At 36.4% G+C, this 26248-nt stretch overlaps 1 protein-coding gene across 2 annotated transcripts in view; it reads left to right on the top strand.

Moving 5' to 3' along the window:
• Positions 1-26248, top strand: part of KHDRBS2 (KH RNA binding domain containing, signal transduction associated 2) — a 682130-nt gene that overhangs the window by 639793 nt on the left and 16089 nt on the right. For both annotated transcript variants that reach the window (XM_065912995.1, XM_065912996.1), the window contains one exon: positions 17904-17962. In XM_065912995.1, coding sequence (XP_065769067.1) covers positions 17904-17962 — 59 coding nt within the window. The remainder of the gene's footprint in view (positions 1-17903; positions 17963-26248) is intronic.

Here is a 26248-nt window from a genome sequence, read left to right as displayed (position 1 = left end):
TGATCTTAGTTTTCTGAATGTTGAGCTTTAAGCCAACTTTTTCACTCTCCTCTTTCAGTTTTATCAAGAGGCTTTTTAGCTCCTCTTCACTCTCTGCCATAAGGGTGCTGTCATCTGCATATCTGAAGTTATTGATATTTCTCCTGGCAATCTTGATTCCAGCTTGTGCTTCTTCCAGTCCAGCATTTCTCATGATGTACTCTGCATGTAAGGTAAATAAACAGGATGACAATATACAGCCTTGACGTACTCCTTTTCGTATTTGGAACCAGCATGTTGTTCCATGTCCAGTTCCAACTGTTGCTTCCTAACCTGCATACAGGTTTCTCAAGAGGTGTGTGAGATAGTCTGGTATTCCCATCTCTTTCAGAATTTTCCACAGTTTATTGTGACCCACACAGTCGAAGGCTTTGGTGTAGTCAATAAAGCAGAAATAGATGTTTTTCTGGAACTCTCTTGCTTTTTCGATGATCCAGTGGATATGGGCAATTTGACCTCTGGTTCCTCTGCCTTTTCTAAACCCAGCTTGAACATCTGGAAGTTCTTGGTTCACATATTGCTGAAGCCTGGCTTGGAGAATTTTGAGCATTACTTTACTAGTGTGTGAGATGAATGCAATGTGCGGTAGTTTGAGCATTCTTTGGCATTGCCTTTCTTTGGAATTGGAATGAAAACTGATCTTTTCCAGTCCTGTGGCCACTGCTGAGTTTTCCAAATTTGCTGGCATATTGAGTGCAGCACTTTCACAGCATCATCTTTCAGGATTTGAAATAGTTCAACTGGAATTCCATCACATCCACTAGCTTTGTTTGTAGTGATGCTTTCTAAGGCCCACTTGACTTCATATTCCATGATGTCTGGCTCTAGGTGAGTGATCACACTATCGTGATTATCTGGGTCATGAAGATCTTTTTTGTACAGTTCTTCTGTGTATTCTTGCCACCTCTTCTTAATATCTTCTGCTTCTGTTAGGTCCTTACCACTTCTGTCCTTTATTGAAACCATCTTAGCCTGAAATGTTCCCTTGATATCTCTAATTTTCTTGAAGAGATCTCTAGTCCTTCTCATTCTGTTGTTTTCCTCTATTTCTTTGCATTGATTGCTGAGGAAGGCTTTCTTATCTCTCCTGGAAATATCTTTCCTTTTCTCCTTTGCTTTTTGCTTCTCTTCTTTTCACCGCTATTTGTAAGGCCTCTGCAGACAACCATTTTGCCTCTTTGTATTTCTTTTCCATGGGAATGGTCTTGATCCCTGTCTCCTGGTACATAAGAGGTTCTCAATAAATTTTGTCAGAAAAATGAAGAGAAAGTAGGTTGGAAATATCCACAATAATCATCTATTTATACTTCCTTGTACACATGGAATAAGTCACTTCAGTTCTGTCTGACTGTTTTCAACTCTATGGACAGTAGCCCTCTGCCCATGGGATTCTCCAAGCAAGAATACTGGCATGGAATTCCATTTCCTCCTCCAGGGTATCTTCCTGACCCAGGGAGTGAACCCACATCACTTATATCCACTGCATTAACAGGTGAATTCTTTACTGTTGATGCCATCTGGAGATCCAGCCAGTTCATCCTAAAGGTCCTGGGTGTTCACTGGAAGGACTGGTGTTGAAGCTGAAACTCCAATACTCTGGCCACCTGATGCAAAGAGCTTGCTCATTTGAAAAGACCTTGATGCTGGGAAAGATTGAGGGCCGGAGCAGAAGGGGATGACAGAGGATGAGTTGGTTGGATGGCATCACTGACTCAATGGACACAGGTTTAGGTGGACTCCAGGAGTTGGTGATGGACAGGGAGGCCTGGTGTTCTGTGGTTCATGTGGTTGTAAAGAGTCGGACACAACTGAGTGACTGAACTGAACTGAGTGCCATATGGAAAGCCCATACTTCCTTGTAGTATTTACATTTACTATTCCAACATATCTAAGTAATATGTTAATATAATTCCTCTTTGTATTCTCAGGATGATTCACCTGTTCAGTAAATATTTATTGAATTATATCATATAGTTACAATTTTGTAAGTAGCTTCTCAGTGGTAAAGAATCTGCCTGCCAGTGTAGGAGATGCAGGAGATGTGGGTTTGATCCCTGTGTCAGAAATACCTCCTGGAGGAGGGTATGGCAACCCACTCTAGTATTCTTGCCTGGAAAATCCCATGGACAGCAGAGTCTGGCAGGCTACAGTGCATTGAAAGCAAAGTTTGACCCTCAATCCCATGAGAAATTGAAAAGGAGAATAAACTCAAAATCTCTATACTTTAAAACCCCAGGTTCAAACTACCTGCAATGGCTTAAAGGCATCTTATCTAAGTTCCTTAATCTGTGGGCTATTCTTTTGTAGGTAAATAGAATCTTTTATTCTGCTACATAGAAGTTTTCTAAGTAAGCACCAAATCCACTTTTCCTGATACAAACCTCCTGAAACCTTTAGGTAGATAAATAGATGAATATTTAGATGTGACTCAAATGCTCAGTCATGACTGACTCTACAATCTCTTGGACTGTAGCCCACTAGGCTCCTCTGTTGATTGAATTCTCCCTGCAAGAATACTGGAGTGGGTTGCCATTTCCTCCTCCAGGGGATCTTCCCCATCCAGGGATTGAAACTGTATCTCTAACTTCTGCATTGGCAGGCAGGTTCTTTACCACTAACACCACCTGGGAAAGATAGATAGATAAACAGATAACTCTTGAAGTTATGTTAAATAAGGATCAGAGAAATTGGTAAAAAAAATAAAAATAAAGAAAGAAATTGGAGACCTTGCTCTAAATAGAACTGAATGCTAAGAATTCAGTGGAATAAGATAGCATTAGATTCTCCCAGTAGAAAGGGGAGTCAAGGGATGAATACACAGGCAGTGAGGGATGTAACCAATACAATGGATTGTTGGATGATAACTACGTTAGAAGTTAGCTGTTTAAACTGAAATTAACATAAAACTCATCAGTTCCAAGACATCAATTTACTCAGTTGCTCAACATTTCTTGACCACTTACTGTATGTCAGGCACTGGGTTACTCCAGTAAATATATGATGGTCCAAATAGCACTGAATATTATAAATCAAGTTTTATTTGGGAAGACAGATAAATAATAAATAATAAATAAATAATAATAAATAATATATTTATTTTTTAATAATAATAATAAATAATTACTAGCACACAAAAACGTGAAATTCAAAAATAACAGTGATATATGTGAGAGGTGAACAGAGTTGTTGGAACACATCATAGGGTTATTTGGAATCTGAGGTTTCCTAGAGAAGGAAATAGTTGAGCAGGAGATTAAGAGGGTTTTGAGAATTTTGTGTGCTTGGGTCAGGCCCTTTGTCTTTATCATAGTTGGGATTTTTTTTTTTTTTTTTTTTTTTGAGGAGGAGGACAGGTAAATGGAGAGGAATTCTCGCAACTCATATGATCTTCCTAATCACAGTTAAGTCAAGATCAAAATGTCATTAGGTAAATTATTTCCCATCTTTTTGTCTAGTACTATGTATATAAGTTGATAATGATTGTTTAAATAGATATAATGGACTACATGAAGTATAGGTTGTCCACTGAATTCTGTCGTCAGATACACCAAGGTTCAATTCCAGTTTTACCACCAGAGACCTGTTTAGCTTAGGACAAGTAAGTTAATCAGATAAACCTATATTATCTATTCTGTATTTTGCTCAATACAACTAACTCAGAAATTGTTGTGATGATTAAATAAGACAATTCTAACTTAGCAAAATTTGGTACGTATTAAGTGTGGCAAAAGTATTAAATGTATGTTTTTATGGTTATTATAGTTATTATGGCCTCTTGGAAGGAAGGGTAGGAGAAGAATTTCAAAAAGATAAACAATCTAATTTCTTGTTTAAGGCCCCTTTCCATTTTAAATCTCTCAGTTCTAAAAATCAGGTGGTGAAACTGGTTAGGAAATAGAAAAGAAGATTTAAATCAATAAGGAAATAATGTGATAGATATCGACTCTGTCTTTCACTGCACATGTTATTAAAAATATTAGCAAAATAGAATTAAACAAAATCATGGTAGTTTACAACCCATGCATTTGCATTTGGGCCTCCAAAATATCTGGCTTAATATATGTATCACTCTCAAGATCCATCAAATCTTCTAAAATGCTTTTTTAAACTACTGAGTCAGGTTAACCTGGAATTAACCTCTTTTCATGCCTTTTAATATCTGTAAAGTTGTAAGGGGGAAAAAGCTAGATGTGTAGCAATTCAAACTGCAGTTACTTAATGTGCCATCTAATGAAATGAAATAGTTGTGAATTATTTTCAAACAATTTATCCTAATATGTGAATTTTCTCACGTGTTTTAACAAAAATCCCAAGCTCATAGATATAAAGAAAATAGAGATGGAAAAACACAAGGGAGAAAGCAGTTGTGAAGAAAAATATTCATCGTACAGGTATTCATTTTTCCAGTAAATATTTGCATACCTACTATATGATTGATACTGTGGCTTGTAATGATGATACAAGAAGAAGAATGAAAGACACCACCAACAGAGGGATTTGCTTAAAACAAGAAATGCTTATGTTTGTCCCCTTTTTAAATCATTCCTTGTTTTCAATGCTTCCTAAGATAATATCCAAACTCCTTACCATGATAAATAAAGGTCCTTCAAGACGCGGCCCCTGCCTGCTTTTGCACCCTGTCTAACTCACACCCACCTGCACCTGCTCTGGAGGAGTAGCTGCCCAGGCCATGCTTTTAGTCACCTCTGAACTTTGCTTGGTGCTGGTGACTTGCCCTTAAGTCTTCTTCACTCCATTTTCATTTGAGTACTTAATTTCTTCTTCTTTTCAGAGTTTCATCATTTGATGAATGAAAAACCAATAAGTCACTCCTTAGCATTTGCTTAGTGGCTTTTCTGTGAGACTGTGATTTCCGTAAGGGCTTTTCCAGTGCCACTTGTTTCATTTTTAGTGTTTTACAAAATAGACGAATGTATCTATATGGAACTGCTATGTTTTATAATGGTTATTATACTGTTACATGTATAGGCAAAGATGATGAAAATTAAAGAATACCAGATCACCTTACTTGCCCCCTGAGAAACCTGTATGCAGGTCAAGAAGCAACAGTTAGAACCAGACATGGAACAATGGACTGGTAAATTGGGAAAGGAGTATGCCAAGGCAGTATATTGTCACCATGTTTATTTAACTTCTATGCAGAGTACATCATGTGAAATGCTGGGCTGGATGAAGCACAAGCTGGAATTAAGATTGCCAGGAGAATTATCAATAACCTCATATATTCAGGTGACACCACTCTTATGGCAGAAAGTGAAGAGGAACTAAATAACCTCCTGATGAAAGTTAAAGAGAAAAGTGAAAGGGCTGACTTAAAACTAAACATTCAAGAAAGTAAGATCATGGCATCCAATCCCATCACTTCATGGCAAATAGGTGGGGAAAAAATGGAAGCAGTGACAGACTTTATTTTCTTGGACTCCAAAATCACTGCAGATGGTGACTGCATCTATGAAATTAAAAGATGCTTCCTCCTTGGAAGAAAATCTATGACCAACCTAGACAGAATTTTAAAAAGCAGAAAAATTATCTTGCTGATAAAGGTTCCTCTAGTCAAAGCTATGGTATTTCCAGTAGTCACGTATGGATGTGAGAATTGGACCATAAAGAAGGCTGAGCACCAAAGAATTGATGCTTTTGAACTGTGGTGGTGGAGAAGACTCTTGCGAGTCCCTTGGATTGCAAGGAGATCAAACCAATCAATCTTAAAAGAAATCAATCCTGAATATTCATTGGAAGGACTGATGCTGAAGTGGAAACTCCAATACTTTGGCCACCTGATGTGAAGAACTGACTCATTGGATAAGACCCTGACTCTGGGAGAGATTTAAGGCAGGAGGAGAAGGGGACAACTGAGGACAACATGGTTGGATGACATCACTGACTCAATGGACATGTGTTTGAGCAAGCTCCAGGAGATGGGAAACCTGGTGTGCTGTAGTCCATGGGATTGCAAAGAGATGGAAATGACTGGGTGATTAAACAACGTAGAATATATTGAGTGCTGAGAGATGGGAAAAAATGCAGCTAATTTCCATGGGAAAGTAAATTTTGTTATAGAAAAGATGTCAAAAGGGAAATTATTTCTAAGAATTTGTTTGCAAATAGGTCACATTCTCTAATGTAAGCATAAAGTTGATCCTATTGGCAGTGTTAGCCTTCAGGGTTGGAGGTTAATAGGAGATGACTGCCAAAGGAAGACCTGGGAACAGCTATGAGAATTATCAAGTAACATCACAGGAACATGATGTTGAAGAAAGCTGTGGAGTCTTGAGCTACTTGGTGAAGGGTCTTTAATGTCTCTGTCCCACCAGTGTTTGGTTAATGCCCTGGATGACACTGAGAAATGTTATGGTTGGTGGCAAGAACTGATTCATAAACCCGTGTGCCTTACCCATTAATCTACACACTAGATTCACGAGCTTTGTAAATAACATTTGTATGAAGCTTATTGAATTTAACAGAAGGGCTTGATCATCATGTAAATGGATTAGAAATAAAAGAATTAACAATTTTCAATTTGAAGGTGGGGGTTGGGCTGAAAATGTATCTTTACTTAACAGCTATCTCTGGAAATACAGTGTAAATGCACAATACAACAAAATTTCAGGGTAAATGCTGAAGAAACAAATATTAAGAGAACCCACTTAAGCACTAAGAACAGTTGGATAGTTATGAATCATTCATATTAATACATTAATTAAATCCCTTTATCCTTTCATCCAAAATATTATTTTGTAAGTTTTACTTCTCTTCAATTCAGAAACTAGTAAAGTTTTAGTTGAAACTCATAGTCATCTATGTTTTCTACTTTTATGCCCCCAAATCTGCAGCTTAATCAAGAATTAGCAAAACGTTGGAATACACACAAGGCATAAACCAAATGAATTTAAAACTATGAATGTGAAAGCTTTAATCTTATGAGGCCACAACAATCTCTGGTGTATCTGTAGAGTGTTTAATCATCTCTGATTTTTTTTTTTTTATATATTCTACCAAAGTACATAGTTTAAAAAGTTAAGTTGCTCTTTATCAAATTGCATCCTCTATTCCTCCCAACTTTACAGGTCTAATTGGTTTGATTATATGAACACAAACCTATAGAACAGAGATCTCATTTTTGTTACTGCCAGTGTTTCTATTCAAAATAATTGAATGTCTAAAAACTCGTTTACAAGCTTGGTTAGTCTCACTGACCTGTGAACAGGTTTATCCAGCACCAGTGCAGTTGCTCTGGCCCCAGGAACATGAGCACTGAGTGAAGGATGAGAGGCTCTATGGGAGTGGCAGTTTCGTCATGGCACAGGTGGGCCACTAAGAACTTACCTCAAAAACTAGCTTGACTATAGTGAGGCCTTTCTTAGAAACTAAAGTTTATCTTATTATTTTTTCTATTGTGTTAATTTCCATTTAATTAGTTGTCTTAGTAAATTGCTAAATTAAGGTAAAATGCTTCTCTACACACACACACACACAAAAAAAAAAAAAAAACCCTGAAATTTTCCATCTCTGATTTTTTGTTTTAGAGTCAACCATTAATTAACTAATCTGGTATTTCTTCCTGTCAGAAATTTTATGTATTTTTTTCTAAATATGTATTAGTGTCTAACTCTTGATGTCAAAAAGCCAAAATGTTATATAGAAATTTTTATGAGTAACTAGGCATGGATTAATGCATTGATGCAGGTAATGTGTTCTATCATGATTTTACATATATACCAGCTACTAGGAAAATTATATCTGCTCTAACCACTGGAGTGATTCAGTTTCAAGTTTCAAATCACCAATAATTATCCTAATTTTAATTAACACTTCTCTAGTTATAACAGTGTGTTTACAAACTGATTGCTACACTTTCTAAAATATAAGGTGGAATAATAATGTCCATTCAAAGTAAATAATCATATTGTGCTTGAATTCATTTGTCCACTTTAAACTTGTATGTAACATATTTAAACAACATGATATATTAAAACAAATATAACACAATATAACTTTCTGAAATAATGAAATGCAAAGAATAGAGCCAATAGCATAGCTTCTAACCAAATCGTATATGTATTTAAAACTGATTGAAAAATAACATAACATTGTAAAAATTACAAATGCATCAGTTACAATATTTTTAAACTTTCATTCATGAAAATAAATGATTATTTTTCTTTTTATTATTGAATTATATTTGTCTTAAATGTTATATTAGTTTCAGTTTATGTATGGCATAGTCATTCAATATCTTTATAGATTATACTCCATTTAAAGTTGCTATAAAATATTGACTGTATTCCCTGTGCTGAACACTACATCCTTGTAACTGATATGTTTTATACTTATTTTACACCTGTTTGCACTTCTTAATCCCCTTCACTGATTTTGCACAAACCTCTACTCTTCTGCCTTCTGGTAACCACTAGTTTGTCCTTTGTATCTGTGAGCCCATTCCTTTTTTCTTATGTTTGCCTTTTTGTTTTAGATTCAACATATAAATGAAAACATACAGTATTTGTCCTTCTCTTTCTGACTTACTTAGTATGATAACCTCTAGTGGCATCTGTGTTGCTGCAAATGGCGTTATGTTATTCTTTGTTGTGACTGAGTATTATTTCATTGTGTATGTGTACCACATCTTTTTTTATAATTCATCTGTTGATGGATATTTAGGTTGCTTCCATGTCCTGGCTATTGTAACTATGGGTTCTTTTGTTTTTTTTCTTCTTTACCGTTTCCATTGCTACTGATATAAGTAGACATCATTTCTAAAGCATATGCAAAGTTTTCTAAAGATATTTTTGCCAAATGTTTTATTATTTTGAATTCTTTTATTTAATCATTTATTCATTCAGCAAATATTTTCTGAATACCTGTTCATCTTCAAGGAGTTTCTTTAATTGCCAACTCTATTATTTGGGATAAGGGCTAAGCTTCTATTATAAGAAGATCGACAATTCAGTTGTCCATACAAGAGAAACACACATATTAAAGCATGGCAAGTAGGTGGGCTTTGCTTCATGACACCATTTGAGGTTCCAGGCAAGTGGGATGCCACCTGTGTTACATCAGGCTGCCGTAGATGATACCATAGACTGGGGGTCTTATAAACAATAGAAATTTATTTTTTTGCAGTTCTGGAGACAGTAAATCCCAGATCAGAATATCAGCATTGTTGGGTTCTGATGAAGCCTTCTTCTGGGTTGCAGACTGCTGTATCCTTGTATCTTCACATGGAGGAAAGAAAGCAAGTGAGCTCTCTGGGGCTTCACCTTTTTAAAGGCACTAATCCCATTCATAGGGCTCTGTTGGTCCTTTATTGGACCGGAACTAGGTGGTCCGAAGTCAACTATGAGAGAGTGAAAGGAGGAAAGAGGCTAATATTCCCTGGGTTACACAGCCGGCTTTCGCGCTCCAGGGAATCAGCCAGAAATAAACACACACACACACATACACATACACATATGTATATATGGGGGGGGGGGGACCCAAGGTCTGATGGAGCAAAGGTGTTTTAATCGATATGGTGTAGGTATATATACTATCTTACAAAGTAGTTATTCTCAGCAAAGATAAAGATTAAAATTCCAGGCTTAACAAAACATAAGGCGATCCCTATTAAAGAGAAGAGGGTACTTATCACCATAATAAGAAGCTAACAAAGGAAATGCCTGAATTCCTCAGCCACAGGAAAGGCTTGCCTTCGGGCAGGAATGTCCGAAAGTCTTCTTTTGGAGGCAGGACAAAAGCCCAAGTTTGTCAGCTGACGTTTATGCATAATTCTCCTGGGCCCATACACAAAGGAAGGACTTCATAACCTAAAGAAATGTTAATTAGTTTTTCTTTCTTCCCAGGGTGTGAGTGTTCCAGGGAGGGGGCATATGGGTGGAGTCATTGGTTGATACTATTGGCCTTTTCTCTGTCTATTTTACAATCTGTAATAAAGGGGGGTTGGGAAAGTAAGCCCAGTTAAGTTTGGGAGGCACAGGCTATCAGGAAAATGTATTCAGGATTCCAAGACATTCCCTGTTGAGAGATCAAATTTTCAGCTTTATTAGTAAGGGTTTTTATCTGTCCCGAAGAGGGGAGGTCATACTGTTGATGCCACCGAGGGCGGTGCTTTCTGGAGATCTTTAGAGCCGCCATGGCCCGTATTGGAATTTCTTCCTCCCGGGGTTCTTGTTGTTTTGTCTCCATTTTGAATGTCGGGGGCCTCCTTGGGTCAAATTTTCCAAGGAAAAACTTTGTTGGATCCATCTGGGGAAATACAAGCATATTCTTTTGCCTATAAGATTGATTTCCCAGATTTCTGTTGATTATTGAACCCGTCTTGATACCAAATGGGCAGAGGAAGAGAAGTGTCCTTCAATTCCTCTAAATGTCTTTCTGCTCTTGTTAAAATATTTCTCTGTGGTAGGTTTCAAAAATTTAAAACAAATACAGGTGTATTAACAATAGTTATAGGTTTAGAAAATATGTTGGGATCTAGTAAAGTCTGCTTTAGATAAGGAAGACAGTAGTATACCTGTGTATTCCCCCTTCTTTAATTTTTTTTTATTTGTAACTTTAGTGTGTGATGTATTCGTTTGACTATGACTTGGGTCTGTGGATTATAAGGAATACCTGTAATATGTTTAATAGAAAAAGATTGTAAAAATTCTTTAAAGTGTCTAGAAATATAGGCAGGGCCATTTTCTGTTTTAATAGAACTAGGAGTTTATGGTGGAGGTTCCTATATTTTTTATTACAAAAACTGAATATATAGAGTTAGAGACTATATTAATGGGGTAAAGATGTAGGCATATAACTTAAATAAGAGCACATAATTCATCCTGTTGAGCAGAATGAAATTTAGTATAGAAGACTTTATGTTTTTTAAAAGTCCAAAAAAATGCTTTGGCGTTTTTGTCCCATCTATATAAAAGATGGGTTTGATAAAGGACAGAAATGTATGAACCTAACAGAAGCAGAAGATATTAAGAAGAGGTGGCAAGAATACACAGAAAAACCATACAAAAAAGATCTTCGTGACCCAGATAATCACGATGGTGTGATCACTCACCTAGAGCCAGACATCCTGGAATGTGAAGTCAAGTGGGCCTTAGAAAGCATCACTATGAACAAAGCTAGTGGAGGTGATGGAATTCCATTTGAGCTATTTCAAATCCTGAAAGATGATACTGTGAAAGTGCTGCATGCGATATGCCAGCAAATGTGGAAAACTCAGGAGTGGCCACAGGACTGGAAAAGATCAGTTTTCATTCCAGTCACAAAGAAAGGCAATCCCAAAGAATGCTCAAACTACCGCACAATTGCACTCATCTCACATGTTAGTAAAGTAATGCTCAAAATTCTCCAAGCCAGGCTTCAGCAATATGTGAACTGTGAAATTCCAGATGTTCAAGCTGGTTTTAGAAAAGGCAAGGGAACCAGAGATGAAATTTCCAACATTTGCTGGATCATTGAAAAAACAAAAGAGTTCCAGAAAAACATCTATTTCTGCTTTATTGACTACACCAAAGCCTTCGACTGTGTGGGTCACAATAAACTGTGGAAAATTCTGAAAGAGATGGGAATACGAGACCACCTGACCCCACCTCTTGAGAAACCTATATGCAGGTCAGGAAGCAACAGTTAGAACTAGACATGGATCAACAGACTGGTTCCAAATACGAAAAGGAGTACGTCAAGGCTGTATATTGTCACTCTGCTTATTTAACTTACATGCAGAGTACATCATGAGAAACTCTGGGCTGGAAGAAGCACAAGCTGGAATCAAGATTGCTGGGAGAAATATCAATAACCTCAAATATACAGATGACACCACCCTTATGGCAGAAAGTGAAGATGAACTAAAAAGCCTCTTGATGAAAGTAAAAGAGGAGAGTGAAAAAGTTGGCCTAAAGCTCAACATTCAGAAAACTAAGATCATGGCATCTGGTCCCATCACTTCATGGGAAATAGATGGGGAGACAGTGGAAACAGTGTCAGACTTTTTTTTTTTGGTGGGGGGGCTCCAAAATCACTGCAGATGGTGATTGCAGCCATGAAATTAAAAGACAGTTACTCCTTGGAAGGAAATTTGTGACCAATCTAGACAGCATATTAAAAAGCAGAGATATTACTTTGCCAACAAAGGTCCAGCTAGTCAAGGCTATGGTTTTTCCAGTGGTCATGTATGGATGTGAGAGTTGAACTGTGAAAAAAGCTGAGCACTGAAAAATTGATGCTTTTGAACTGTGGTGTTGGAGAAGACTCTTGAGAGTCCCTTGGACTGCAAGGAGATCCAACCAGTCCATCCTCAAGGAGATCAGTCCTGGGTGTTCATTGGAAGGACTGATGCTGAAGCTGAACCTCCAATACTTTGGCCACCTGATGCGAAAAGTTGACTCATTGGAAAAGACCCTGATGCTGGGAGGGATTGGGGGCAGGAGGAGAAGGGGACGACAGAGGATGAGATGGCAGGATGGCATCACCAACTCGATGGGCATGAGTTTGAGTAAACTCCGGGAGTTTGTGAATGATAGGGAGGCTTGGCGTGCTGCAATTCATGGGGTCGCAAAGAGTCAGACACGACTGAGCGACTGAACTGAAACTGAACTGAACTTTAAGTGAAACCAGGTGTCATTATGGCAACACAGTATTTTAAGAGAAACCTCCTTTTAAATTTGTATAGAGAAGGGAAAAAAAAAAAAGAAATATCACTAGTTTGTTTCCTCCTGCTGCTTAAGAGAGATAAAAACTTCTGATGCTTGCAGCCTGTTTTCTCGATTTGGAGACCCCTGGCCTTCCTGCCTGTTAAGTCAAACTAGATCAGCCAAGTAAAAGATCGAAGGTTTGTGGGGGCAGGGGCCCAAAAAATCCAGTAGGTATTCTAGAGGGGATTGCTTGAGGGTAAAGGAGAAAGTCATTTAGGGCTGGTATATCGACGGCAGCACTGCCAGATGTTGAGGGTTTGAGGGAAAAGGTGGAATTTGCCCCTGATTTTTGTTAAAGGGAACCTCGAGGGAGGGGGGCCTCCTGCTTGGAGTTTCCTGGAATAGGTTTCCTTTTAATATCAAATTTAGATTTACACTCTTTGGCCCAATGCATTTCTTCTATAGCAATGAGGGCAGATTTTTGGAGGTTTCTTATTAGCTTTCTTAGGACAGTCCCTTTTTAAATGGTTTTTATCTCCACATGTAAACATACTTCATTTTCTTTTTTTAAGGCAGCAATCATTGTTTCAGTCAGCATTTACATCTTTTGAGTTTTTGATCTTATATGGCGACAAGCTGTCAAATAATCAAAAATAGTCCCTGTCTCATGGATTGGAGCTATAGCCTTTTGAGATACTTGATTTGCATTTTCATAAGCAAGTAATTTTTTTAGTTGTCTTATAGCTTTTTTCTTTTTTCTTTTTTTTTCAAATACATATGGAAAATAGCAGTTTCTAGAGACTTTGGGATTTGTGCCTGCTGGCAGGGAAGAAGTGCTTGGAGCAACCGGGACAGGATTATTAGGAAAATTCTGAAAGTAAAGTAGAAAAGTGAGGGGGCTAAAGTAAAGTAGAAGAGTGAGGGAGCTTTCTAGCCAATTGACCCATGTCTTAGTACTTACCAGCCTCAATAGGCCCTGGGGTCACTCCGTCCAAATCCAGATGGAGTCCCCAGTGTACCAGAGTCCATTTCTGGGTGCCACTTGTTGGTCCTTTATTGGACCGGAACCTGGTGGTCCAGAGTCGATGGTGAGAGAGTGAAAGAAGGAAAGAGGCTAATATTCCCTGGATTACGCAGCCAGCTTTCGTGCTCCAGGGAGTCAGCCAGAAAAAAAAAAAAAAAATATATATATATATATATATATAGAGAGAGAGAGAGAGAGAGAGAAAAGAAAGGAAGGAAGACACTGGTGGAGACAAGCTCTGATGGAGCAAAGGTGTTTTAATCAACATGGTGTGGGCATATATACTGTCTTACAAGGTAGTTATTCTCAGCAAAGATAAAGATTAAAATTCCAGACTTACAAAACATAAGGTGATCCCTATTAAAGAGAGAGAACTGTAAACAATCACTTTTTACCATATGGTTCATAAGAAGAAAGAGGGTACTTATCACCATTTTGAAAAACTAAGGAAGGAGATGCCTGAATTCCTCACCCTCGGGAAAGACGTGCCTCTCCTCTTAATTCCTGAATATTCAGGAATTAATAAGGGACAGAGGATTCCTGACAGATCCAAAACAGCACACAGGAAGCCTCTTATTAAACGCTTCCTTACAGGTCTCCACCCTCATAATCTAATTTAATACCCAAAAGTCTCACCTCCTTTTACCACCACAATAGGAATTGAGATTTCAACAAATAAATTTTGGAAAATACTAAGATTCCGTCCACCACTGTTAACATGTCTTCCAAAGTGGCTCCAATAATTGACGTTTGCAGCCAGTTACATGAAAGTTGAAAATAAGTAGAGGACAATAAATTTAATTTTATGAAAATCATGAAGAATTTTTACACATAACTTCACTCATGGCCACACTCAAATGAAAGGAAGAGTAGAAAATGCAGTCTTGAGATTGTCAGTATTTCTTATTGAAAGAAGAGCCAAATGGATTTTCAAACAGGTTGAAGTCTTCTTTGCCCAGCCCTCTCATCCAAACATAAATAAATACTCATATCCTCATTAAAACAAGCATAAGAATGGCTACCTTCTGCCTAAAGGAGAAAATCCATGTTCAATTCCAATTACTGCAACCAGCTCAAAATCTAAACTCTGGGAAGATTAGATCTCATATGATTCTTTTAAGCCTCAAAACCTATAAAATGATAGACAAAGTATCTTTCCTGTTCTTGACCTTCTTCCCCACACAAAATATGCAATATAAAGTAGTATAAAAGGAACAAAATAACTACAGTAGAAAGTTCCTTTGGAAAGCGCTCATAAGCAATAACTATTACAAAATCCTCCTTAACAGATTTAAAGGCATCTAAGCATCAGCACTGAAATAAATTTTTTGGTGAGTGCCTCTGGAAACCTTGGTTCTCTTTTCTGGAAGTTACACCAGATTTATTGGAAGGTCCTTCCTTATCATAAAGCAGAGCATGCCATTATTGGGCTTCACAATGTTTGCCACATGCTTCCTGCCGGTGTACGTTTAGAGATTCAAGGGTTGTTCCTGGGATTGTATATGATAGCAAAGTCTAATGGAAAGATATGAGGGCATCTTGGAACAGCACTCATTATCTCTTGCTGTTGGAATGCAAAAACAGTTGACTTCTCTAATCCTGTTAAGTTCTAAATTTCTGAACCCTATCCCATTTTTAAATTATTTTAATAGAGCTAACATAAAACAGGCAGAGATAACTTCTCTTAGCAAATCTCTATTCACTTCTGATTTTTCTGAAAAAATGGTCCATTCTTATTTGAGCTCATAACTTCTCTAAACATTTTTAGAAAGCAGCAAAGATTACCGATAGTTGGGCTTTCTCTAGTTTTTCCTCATAATGCTGAAATATATATGCTTATAGCCTGCCATTCAAGTTTTAGTGGTAATGGTATAACATGGGCCATCAGCTTTCTATCAAACAGTACTTTTTTCTTACACTGTCTGCTCTTCCAGTGAACTAATAGTCCATATTTGAGATTTGTTTTTTTTTTTTTTTCTCCTTATAACAATCCCTGAGGTAGACAGTGATTTAGAGTAAGTCTGCTTCTATGTGATCATTTGGAGACAAGTTCCTTGTATGCTGCAGTGCAAGACTTCCTAGGTATTAACTTTATTTCCATGGTGAATACTGGATCATCATTTTTAGTGCATTCTACGATCTGAGGAGGTGACTGTGCACAATTCCAAGATGAGGAACTTGCTCTTCGTTTGGAAATGACCTCAAAGTTGACACCCTTACCTCTGTGCATATGCCGTGTTTCCTGACACAGTCACAAGGGCACATCCTCCTTCTAGGTTGGTTAGGAGTGTATTTCATTCACTGTGTGGTCATTTGTTCCTGTAAAATATGTTCTTATGAAAGCAATGAGAAGTAATATTTAGATAAGCAAAAGCATGAATTCTGTAAGAGTCCATTATGATTGTTATCTATTATTCTCCTATTATTTTGCATTATCCATTATTTTCAACTTCCCAGTTGGTGCTAGTGGTAAAGAACCCATCTGCCAATGCAGGAGACATAAGAGACATGGGTTTGATCCCTGGGTTGGGAAGATCCCCTGGAATAGGGCATGGTAACCCTCTCCACTATTGTTGCCAGGAGAATCCCATGGACAGGGGGGTTAGACAAAGGTCTAAGTTCTGAAAGTTAAAATTCCCTCTTTGTGTAAATGTGTCTTTTATGTTAGACAATGACTCAGATTTTTGTCATGGTCTCTCTTACTCATGTTCCTTTTTCATTCTTAGCTTGGTCAATTAAAAAACTGAAATTCATTCAAAAACAAAATAACACCACTAGATAGTCATGACTGCCACTTCTTGATAATCCTGGAAATCAATGTAACAACTCTCAGGACTTTGCTACACATATATGTGGATTCTCAATTGGGTTGCATCATTTCTAAGAAGATAAACATCCAGCCACTAGGCTTAGATTTCTACAGTCTCAAGTCTTAAAAGGATGCAGAGAAAACTTATTACCATAAGTTTTTTTCTTAGAGAGTTTTATATAATTATCCTGGCAATGAAGATGAAGTTGTCTTTTTCTTTTCCAGATACATTACACTAAAATGAATTATTCCTTATCAATTGCTTCCCAGAAATATAAAACTGGCAGAATTTCCGTCTATCTTTCTTTTTACCTCTAATATACAGACTTTATTTTTCCCTCCTCATTCCTTACTATCAATGAAATCTCAAGTATTTTATAAAATGAGGCCTATGGGATTGTCTTGAGGGATAAAGACAACCAAATAATTTTAGGTCTTCCTGTATTCCTTCCAACCTAACCATTTGGCCATTTATCACACATCCTTAACACTTATACAATTTGGTATCTGATATTAAGCCCTTTTCTTCTCACCCTTTTATATACTTGAAAAGAATTCATAATTGTGATATAATTTATAAATGTATACATAAAATTATATTGTGAATATACATACAAACTTAAATATACATATAAACTTTATGCACATAAGCATAAATTTATTCAGGCAGAGATCTTTAGATGAAGGAGCTGGAGTGAAAAATTATAGTGTACCACAAATATTGTGGATTCTTAAGTAAAATACACATTAATTATCCAAATATTAAGCTAAGTTTAAATAATTTCCACTTTTTGTTAAGTATTTTTTAAAATGATAACTTGGTTACCTTAGGCTAAACATCTAGCAAAATATTAAGTGAGATGAAATAGCTTATGTAGGTGAGAAACCTATGGACCTATGCTGTGAAAAAGTTGGAGGGGACTATAATTTCAGTGTATGAAAATGAAGATGAAATTGATGTATATTTCTTAAGTTAATTGCATTAAAGTTTACACACAATTGACCAGATTGTCATCTTGTGTAGCACTTTTTCTTGGAAATAGACCTTTCATAATTCTCCTCTTGAGGTCTCGTACTTGTGTTTTAGAGGAAATTTGATTTATATAAGTGGAGGATAGAGATTTTTAAAAAATACTAATGTGAGATGAGAAAATTATAGCACTCTTTGTCAATAACCTGTATTATTCTTACTGAATATTCTTGTTAGAATTTTATTATTCAGTGAATATTATTCTGTTATTATGTATGTTCAAATATGTGTTTTATGTCTAGAAATTCTTGGGATATTACCTCACTACACATTTTTATTTCAAATTCCATATAAGTTTTGGGGTTGATTCCTCTCAAATACAGTAACATTGATTACTGTCTAAATCTATTGCAGTGTTCCTGAATACTATGACTATGGTCATGGAGTAAGTGAGGATGCCTATGACAGCTATGGTAAGACCTTTTCTTTACTAAAACTGAAATCAAAACATTCATCAGTCACTGGCAATTCAGAAATTACCTCTATCTTTCTAACCCCAGTTTTTTTTAGAAGTCCAGGTCACATTAATTTATGTAATTACAGGGTGAGATTTTACCTAGAGAGCCAGAAAATTGAACAGATTAATTTTGATCACAATTTCAAGAGCAATTAATCACAATCATAGATAATTTTCAACAGCAACAATGAACATTCTGGATAGTGTCTTTCTTAAATTTTTCACTATTTCCATTGTCTGACTCATTGATATGACAGCAATGTCGTTCCTTTCTGTTATCATAAAGATCATTAGAATAATACACAGTTAAAAGATTTATAAACTTTTTAAGGAAAGAAATTGTAACTTTCAAGTTATTTTTATTGCATGTAGTTCCTGAAAGTGCCAAATAATGATTGATTCATAAGAATTAGTAGTCAGTAAGCATATCAGTGTATAAATTAATTTCAAAACTACATAATTTAATTTAAAATCCATTTAAAGTTAATTGTTCTTCAACTCAGAAATATTATTGAGTGCCTATGACATATCAATACAGTACATTACTTTAGAAGTATAGCTTCTGGTTCCTGAAAATATATATGCAGTATCACCAGCTGACTGCCTTGAAAAATAGCATTCATTTACATGTCCCCAGTCCTCAGTTCAGTTCAGTCACTCAGTTGTGTCCAACTCTTTACAACCCCATGAATCGCAGCATACCAGGCCTCCCTGTCCATCACCAACTCTCGGAATTTACTCAAACTCATGTCCATCAAGTCGGTGATGCCATCCAACCATTTCATCCTGTCGTCCCCTTCTCCTCCTGCCCCCAGTCCCTCCCAGCATCAGGGTCTTTTCCAATAAGTCAACTCTTCGCATGAGGTGGCCAAAGTATTGGAGTTTCAGCTTCGGCATCAGTCCTTCCAATGAACATCCAGGACTGATCTCTTTGAGGATGGACTGGTTGGATATCCTTGCAGTCCAAGGGACTCTCACAAGTCTTCTCCAACACCACAGTTCAAAAGCATCAATTCTTCGGCGCTCAGCTTTCTTCACAGTCCAACTCTCACATCCATACATGACCACTGGAAATACCATAGCCTTGACTAGCTGGACCTTTGTTGGCAAAGTAATGTCTCTCCTTTTTAATATGCCATCTAGGTTGGTCACAACTTTCCTTCCAAGGAGTAAACGTCTTTTAATTTCATGGCTGCAGTCACCATCTTCTGTGATTTTGGAGCCCCCCCCCCCAAAAAAAAAAGTCTGACACTGTTTCCACTGTCTCCCCATTTATTTCCCATGAAGTGATGGGACCAGATGCCATGATCTTAGTTTTCTGAATGTTGAGCTTTTAGCAAACTTTTTCACTCTCCTCTTTTACTTTCATCAAGAGGCTTTTTAGTTCCTCTTCACTTTTTGCCATAAGGGTGGTGTCATCTGTATATTTGAGTTTATTGATATTTCTCCCGGCAACCTTGATTCCAGCATGTGCTTCTTCCAGCCCAACATTTCTCATGATGTACTCTGCATATAAGTTAAATAAGCAGAGTGACAATATACAGCCTTGACGTACTCCCTTTCCTATTTGGAACCAGTCTGTTGTTCCGTGTCTAGTTCTAACTGTTGCTTCCTGACCTGCATATAGGTTTCTCAAGAGGTGGGGTCAGGTGGTCTGGTATTCCCATCTCTTTCAGAATTTTCCACAGTTTGTTTTGATCCACAGAGTCAAAGGCTTTGGCATAGTCAAAAAGCATAAATAGGTGTTTTTCTGGAACTCTCTTGCTTTTTCAATGATCCAGCAGATGTTGGCAATTTGATCTCTGGTTCCTCTGCCTTTTCTAAAAGCAGCTTGAACATCTGGAAGTACACAGTTCATGTATTGCTGAAGCCTGGCTTGGAGAATTTTAAGCATTACTTTACTAGAGTGTGAGATGAGTGCAATTGAACTGTAGTTTAGATTTTTATTAAAATCATATGAAGGCCAATCTGTTCCTCTTTATGAGGAGCAGTAAAGGAGATAATGAATGTGGCCTGCCTTTGGGGCTCCATGTAATGAAGGTGTAGTACTCCATTGGGACAGGGAAGGAAATGTTCAGACATTGGGAGAAAGTGCACCCTCCCCAGAACAGAGACATCAAGTTAACCCACTTCTCTGGTGACTATCATGAGGCCAATTTAGAAACAGGAGCCACCATCATAATAATTGCTATTGAAAAGTTGAGTTTGTCCTTTGAGCACAAAGGTATTGTCAGGCTTTAGGAATATGATGGTATACACAATAGATATTGTCCCTCCTGGTTCTTACTGTCTACTTTTGAGAAACATATTCCTACATTTAAAAATTGTGCCAGGCTGTAAATCATGTGATGAAGTAGAAGACCACAAACCATTATTCATGCAACAAGTACTTATTTAATGGCTAACACATGCAAGTCATTCATCTCAATCCTGGAGATACTTTAGTGAACAATCTCTTAAAGCTTACATTCTAATTAGAAGATACATTATTATTTATGAATCACTTTTTCAAGTGGAACTTTTATTTGTAAAATACAGTCATTGCTTTTCACATGTGACACATAAATTTGAGGAAGAGTCATCACCTATGAGATTTACTTTACAAAATTATGTGCTCTGAAGAAAATGGCAAGGATGAATTTGATGATATATGATTGCATAGTTGGTAATGGGATGGGAGTTTATTTAGATTGTATCACTTTTTCTTTCAATATTTTCCTTCTTTCAACATTGCATTTTATTCTCATATTTCTTTATTGTTTCTCATTTTTATTTTTATTGCAGTATATTTGATCTACAATGTTGTATTAATTTCAGGTGTAGAGCAAAATGGACCAGTTACACATACACATATATCCACTTTTTTTTTTTAAGATTCTTTTCCCATTCAGGCTATCTATTTCTCAATTATTTACGTTTAAAATTTTAATACCATGTAAATAAGGCAATAGGGAAAACATGTGAATATAAGTGATTACTTCTCAGACCTTCCGATGGAGCTGCAGGAGCCATGGTCAGGAGGGCTGGACTCACCTCTGAAACCTATTTTGTTCTCTTATGGTTGTTTAGCTCTTCTGCTGCAGCCAAGTCTAGAGATAGACTCTATCACTTTATAAGCCACCCTGCTCATAAACACTAGATTTCATTCTGAATAAATCAAAATTTACCAAGCAATTTTCTGCATACAGAAAGCAATTGACAATTTAAACAAAATACTTCTTAATAAAGTAGTGAGGAAAATGTAGAAAGTGGTTTGTCTTATCTGGACACACTAAGAAAGATAATAGGCAGGAATTTTTATATAATAACTTTAATTACCTAAAATTTCAGCCAAATTGACCATATTCTTATTGTTGAAAGGTTAAACACATTTATGGTCAAAAGTAGACTTCTCTTTAGGATCTTGACTTTTTCTTTGGCCACCAAGATCTGTTGCCATTTTCTGATGTTGTTGAGCAAGTGTTAGTTCAAGAATACATTTCACATTCAAGATAATTTGACTCGCTGTTTGTAAATGTTGATGTATCAACCCTCTGTGCATTCTGACTTAGGAAGTGCTTCTTGATTTTCATGTCAGAAGGGTAATTATGCTGACAGAATTTGTTTCTTTTGTTGGAGTCAGGAGATAACATTCCAGAGACAGTAACCAATGCACTGCAACCCTTTTCCATGGTGCAGCTCATAGAAAACAGTGGAGTACAGGAAGGAGGCTGCTCACAAATCAGGATTCCAGCAGCCCAGTGCCCCTGCCACCATCCCATAATCCGCTCACTGTGACCCATCTCTGCTGCACTGGGCCACAGGATGCAGTTTGGAACTCTGAAGAAAAGTGCCTGTGTTTTACACATTGCACATGTGAAATTACATATTTTTAGAAAAATTTTGCCACAGATGTTAAGAAGTGTAAGTAGATACATAGGTGTGACTAACCTAAAAATAAGTTATTTTTCTTACACTAAAAATAATATGTATACACTATAGAAAATTTAGGTTAAAAAAGGAAACTTAAACTATACTCATTTATTTACTCATTCTTTACTGTTTGTTATATGTTTCACCGATTTTTAAATCCAGCATGATACACATCTTATCTATAAATAAAACAAAATATAGACTGCTTTATAAAAATTCTTATAAGATTTTCCCATCATAAAAGTTTCTTTTAGTTCTGCATTTGACAGAATGTAAAATTTAGTATATTTTCATATGTGCTATTATAATTATCCATGAACATGTAGTTTTGAAAAGGGATGCTCCTTTTGTATAACCAGGAAATAAAGAAACGGTTTCCCAGGTGGCTCAGTTGGTAAAGAATCTGCCTGCAATGCAAGAGACCGACGTTCGATCCCTGGGTTGAGACGAGCCCCTGAAGAAGGAAATGGCAATCCACTCCAGTATTCTTGTAGAGAATTCCATGGATAGAGGAGCCCAGCGGGCTACAATTCATGGGTTCACAAAGAGTCAGACATGAGTGATTAACACTTTTCAAAGAAACTGTTTGCATGTCAATCTATATAGTCACAAGATTTATATTTGGAGAGTGTTCATGTTCCCATACCCTATACAGACAACTGAAAGGATAGTCAAATGATGAGAAATAGTAAGAGCTCAGCATCGTAAATTTGGAGGCTAATTAAATTAATATGCATTATACTCACTGATTTTAGTACTAGGTGATTATGAAAAGTGAGCTTTAAGTTCTGCTTCTTGTTCCATAGGTTGCTCATCCTGCCATGTCCAAATGGACAGATGATAATATTTAAATATGTATGTGGACAAGTGATCTGAGGACCCACTCACATAAATTATAGATTGATGTATTTCATTAATTTTCTATACCTCACATGTTAACAAGTATCCACTTATAACTTATGTGTAATAAACTGTGTGCAGTCTTTTAAGTTAATAACATCTACTTCAAAGTGTAAATCTTGCATCTCTGTTTATTCACTTATATTTTTAATTACTAGTTCCTCTTTGTTACATTTTGCTTGTATCATGGATACAAATGTGTATTTTTATAAAATAGAGAGCTCCAATTCTCAGTTTCCTGGCAACACCTAGAGTTGAACAATGGTGTGAGGAGACTCACAACCAGCTGCCCCAGATCCTCCTCTTCATCTCAGGATTGAGCTGCAAGAGAGGAACAGGGAATGCTATCCGGGATGATTGGAACCTGCATTAAAAGCCTGTGGGTGGAATCTCTTATTCAGGATTCCTTCCAAAATATTTCAAAAGAAACCAGTAGAAGTAGGAATCTAGTCACTAAGTACGACACTTCACTCTGAATCTTTACATATTACATTTCATATATCACCAGATGGAAATTTTATTTGTTTCTTTTTGGCTCATATTTCATGTTGAAGTGACAAATATGCTGACTCCTGTGAATATCATGTATCCTTTTAGGCTTCACTGCAATTAAATTGTTCAAGATATTTTTCTACAATTTAATATTGAATATTAAACTATTTTCTTAAAATGATGTAAATAATATTTAAAATAAATATATGAAATATGATACAATTCTATTTAATATATAAAATTAATATGTAATAATCTACTTATATTTAATAACAATCAATGTATTAATGATTATTAAATATTTCATTGATGCTAAATTATTGTCAAATTAATATTTAAATGGTAAATTGATGATAATTTGAACTTAGTTTTGTCACATGACTATTTGAACTACAGAAATCGCAAAATGGTTTTTACAGTTTTAAAATATTTCCTAATTTATTAGAGTCTATAACTACTTTGGATAAGTCTGAATAGCTCATAATTCAATAAGGGCACGCTTTGAATAGAGAGCATGGATCAGCTTGTCTTACGAATACTTTATGTAATAAACACCCTCCAAACTGAGATTGTTAGCTAAGAATGGCAGTAACATTTTCTTCTCAGAGAAGAGAGCTGTTTGTTAAAATGTATTTAACGTACAAACGGAACAGTTAATTATGGATCTATTTCATAGTGGAATTTTAGATGACAGCTGTGTGGAAACATGGAGGGTAATACTAACACACTGTCTTGAAATGAATGAAAGCAAAAATTTTTGTGCCTTATTTTAGGACATTTGAGCGCCTCACTTCAAGCTGATTGCAGAACACAAATGCATTCATTTTGTGTCAAGGAGCTGAATGATTATTATCCCCATGTGAAAATAAGCCCTGTTTTGATTAAACTGTGAAAATAGCAAAGGAAAATGAAGCTTTTTGGCAAACATACTGCCATGTGATTCAAGAGCAAACACTGTTCATTTGCAATAATAAATAAAAATAGAAATTTGAGGAAACTGATTCTACAAATAAAGATGAGTTTTCTTAATATAAGCAAGAATGTATCAGTAATTTTTAAAAGTAATGTATACAAAGTATTGTAGGATTTATTAATCTTGATGTTGGTACTGAGAAATATTGAGAAAAATGTCACTGTGATTTACCCAATTTTACTTTTAATAGAGATTATTAAACTTTATTTTCAACTAAAGAAGAACTAAAGAAATTGTGCTTCTAAAGTATTTTTAAAATCCAGTTGTAAAATTAGCTTAAGTATTAGTTGCTCAGTTGTGTTTGACCTTTGCAACCCCATAGACTGTAACCCACTGGACTCCTCTGTCCACAGAATTCTCTAGGCAAGAATACCAGAGTGAGTAGCCCTTCCCTTCTCCAGGGGATCTTCCCGACCCAGGGATTGAACCCGGGTCTCCTGCATTATAGGTGGATCCTTTACCATCTGAGCCATCAGAGAATTTAAGGAGAAGCTAGTTTTCTGTCACTTACTATTTCAGAGGTTGCAATGAAATGTATATCTAATCCAACTATTCTTAATAATAAATGCAGACTATGTTGCCTAGGAAGAAACAGCTGAAATGAGCATGGCTTGCTCTGCTTGCATTGCTCATTTTAAGTTAGGTGTGCTTACAGTGGTTTCAATTTTGTTTTGAATCCTGAACTCCTGAATTCAACAGTTTTAGAAACACTGGAACATGTGTTTCAGTATTTTAGATCAGAGATTCTTAATTTTACATTAATTCTTAATTTTACATTTTAAAATCAGCTGGTGAAGTTTGAAAAAAAAAAAAAAAAGTGTCCAGTTACCATCCCAGTAGAATTCTATCAAAATATTTTGAGAAATGGTCCTTGGTTAAAAGTTTGCTGGGTGGTCTTCCTGGATGTTAAGGATGATAATAAGTTTTAGGTGGATTTATGGGAGCATTCTGATGTGACTAATAGTCTAATATGAAGGGTCAAAACTGTGTCAGCCATATACATTCTTGGAGGTAATACAAGTTATATACAGGCTACTTTTAGAACACTGTGCAAGTGAACATTGTGTTATGGAACCGGGCATTTTAAAATTCATTTTAAAATGAAAAATCAAATTTAGCCCCTTTTTGAAGAAGTATGTTTAAACAGTTCAATTGAAAGTTAATTTCGTCTAAAATTCACTCAGTCGAAAGTCCACCTATAGCAAAGTAATGCTCAAAATTCTCCAAGTGAGGCTTCAACTGTACATGAACCGAGAACCTCCAGATGTTCAAGCTGGATTTAGAAAAGGCACAGGAACTGAGATCAAGTTCCCAAGATCCACTGGATCAAAGAAAAAGCAAGAGAATTCTATAAAAAACATCTAATTCTGCTTTCCTGACTATGCTAGTTTCTTAGACTCTGTAGATCACAATAAACTGTGGAAAATTCTTAGAGAGATGAGAATACCAGACCACCTTACCTGCCTCCTGAGAAACCTGTATGCAGGTCAAGAAGCAACAGTTAGAACCGGACATGTAACAACAGACTGGTTCCAAATTGGGAAAGGAATAAATCAAGGCTGTACACTGTCACCATGCTTATTTAACATATATGCAGAGCACATCATGTGAAATGCCAGGATGGATGAAGTATAGACTGGAATCAAGATTTCTGTGGAAAATATCACTAACCTCAGATATGCAGATGACACCATTATGGCAGAAAGCAAAGAGGAACTGGAGAGCCTCTTGATGAAAGTGAAAGAGGAGAGTGAAAAAGCTGGCTTAACACTCAGCATTCATAGCATGAAGAACATGGCATTTGGTCCCATCACTTCATGGCAAATAGATGGGTAAACAATGGAAATAGTGACAAACTTTATTTTCTTGGACTCCAAAATCACAGCAGATGGTGACTGCAGTCATGAATTTGGAAGACGCTTGTTCCTTGGAAGAATAACTATGACCAACCTAGGCAGCATATCA

Source organism: Muntiacus reevesi, chromosome 20 (assembly GCF_963930625.1).
Source record: "Muntiacus reevesi chromosome 20, mMunRee1.1, whole genome shotgun sequence".
NCBI classification, from domain to species: Eukaryota; Metazoa; Chordata; class Mammalia; order Artiodactyla; family Cervidae; genus Muntiacus; species Muntiacus reevesi.
This window is presented reverse-complemented; position numbering and strand designations above follow the sequence as displayed.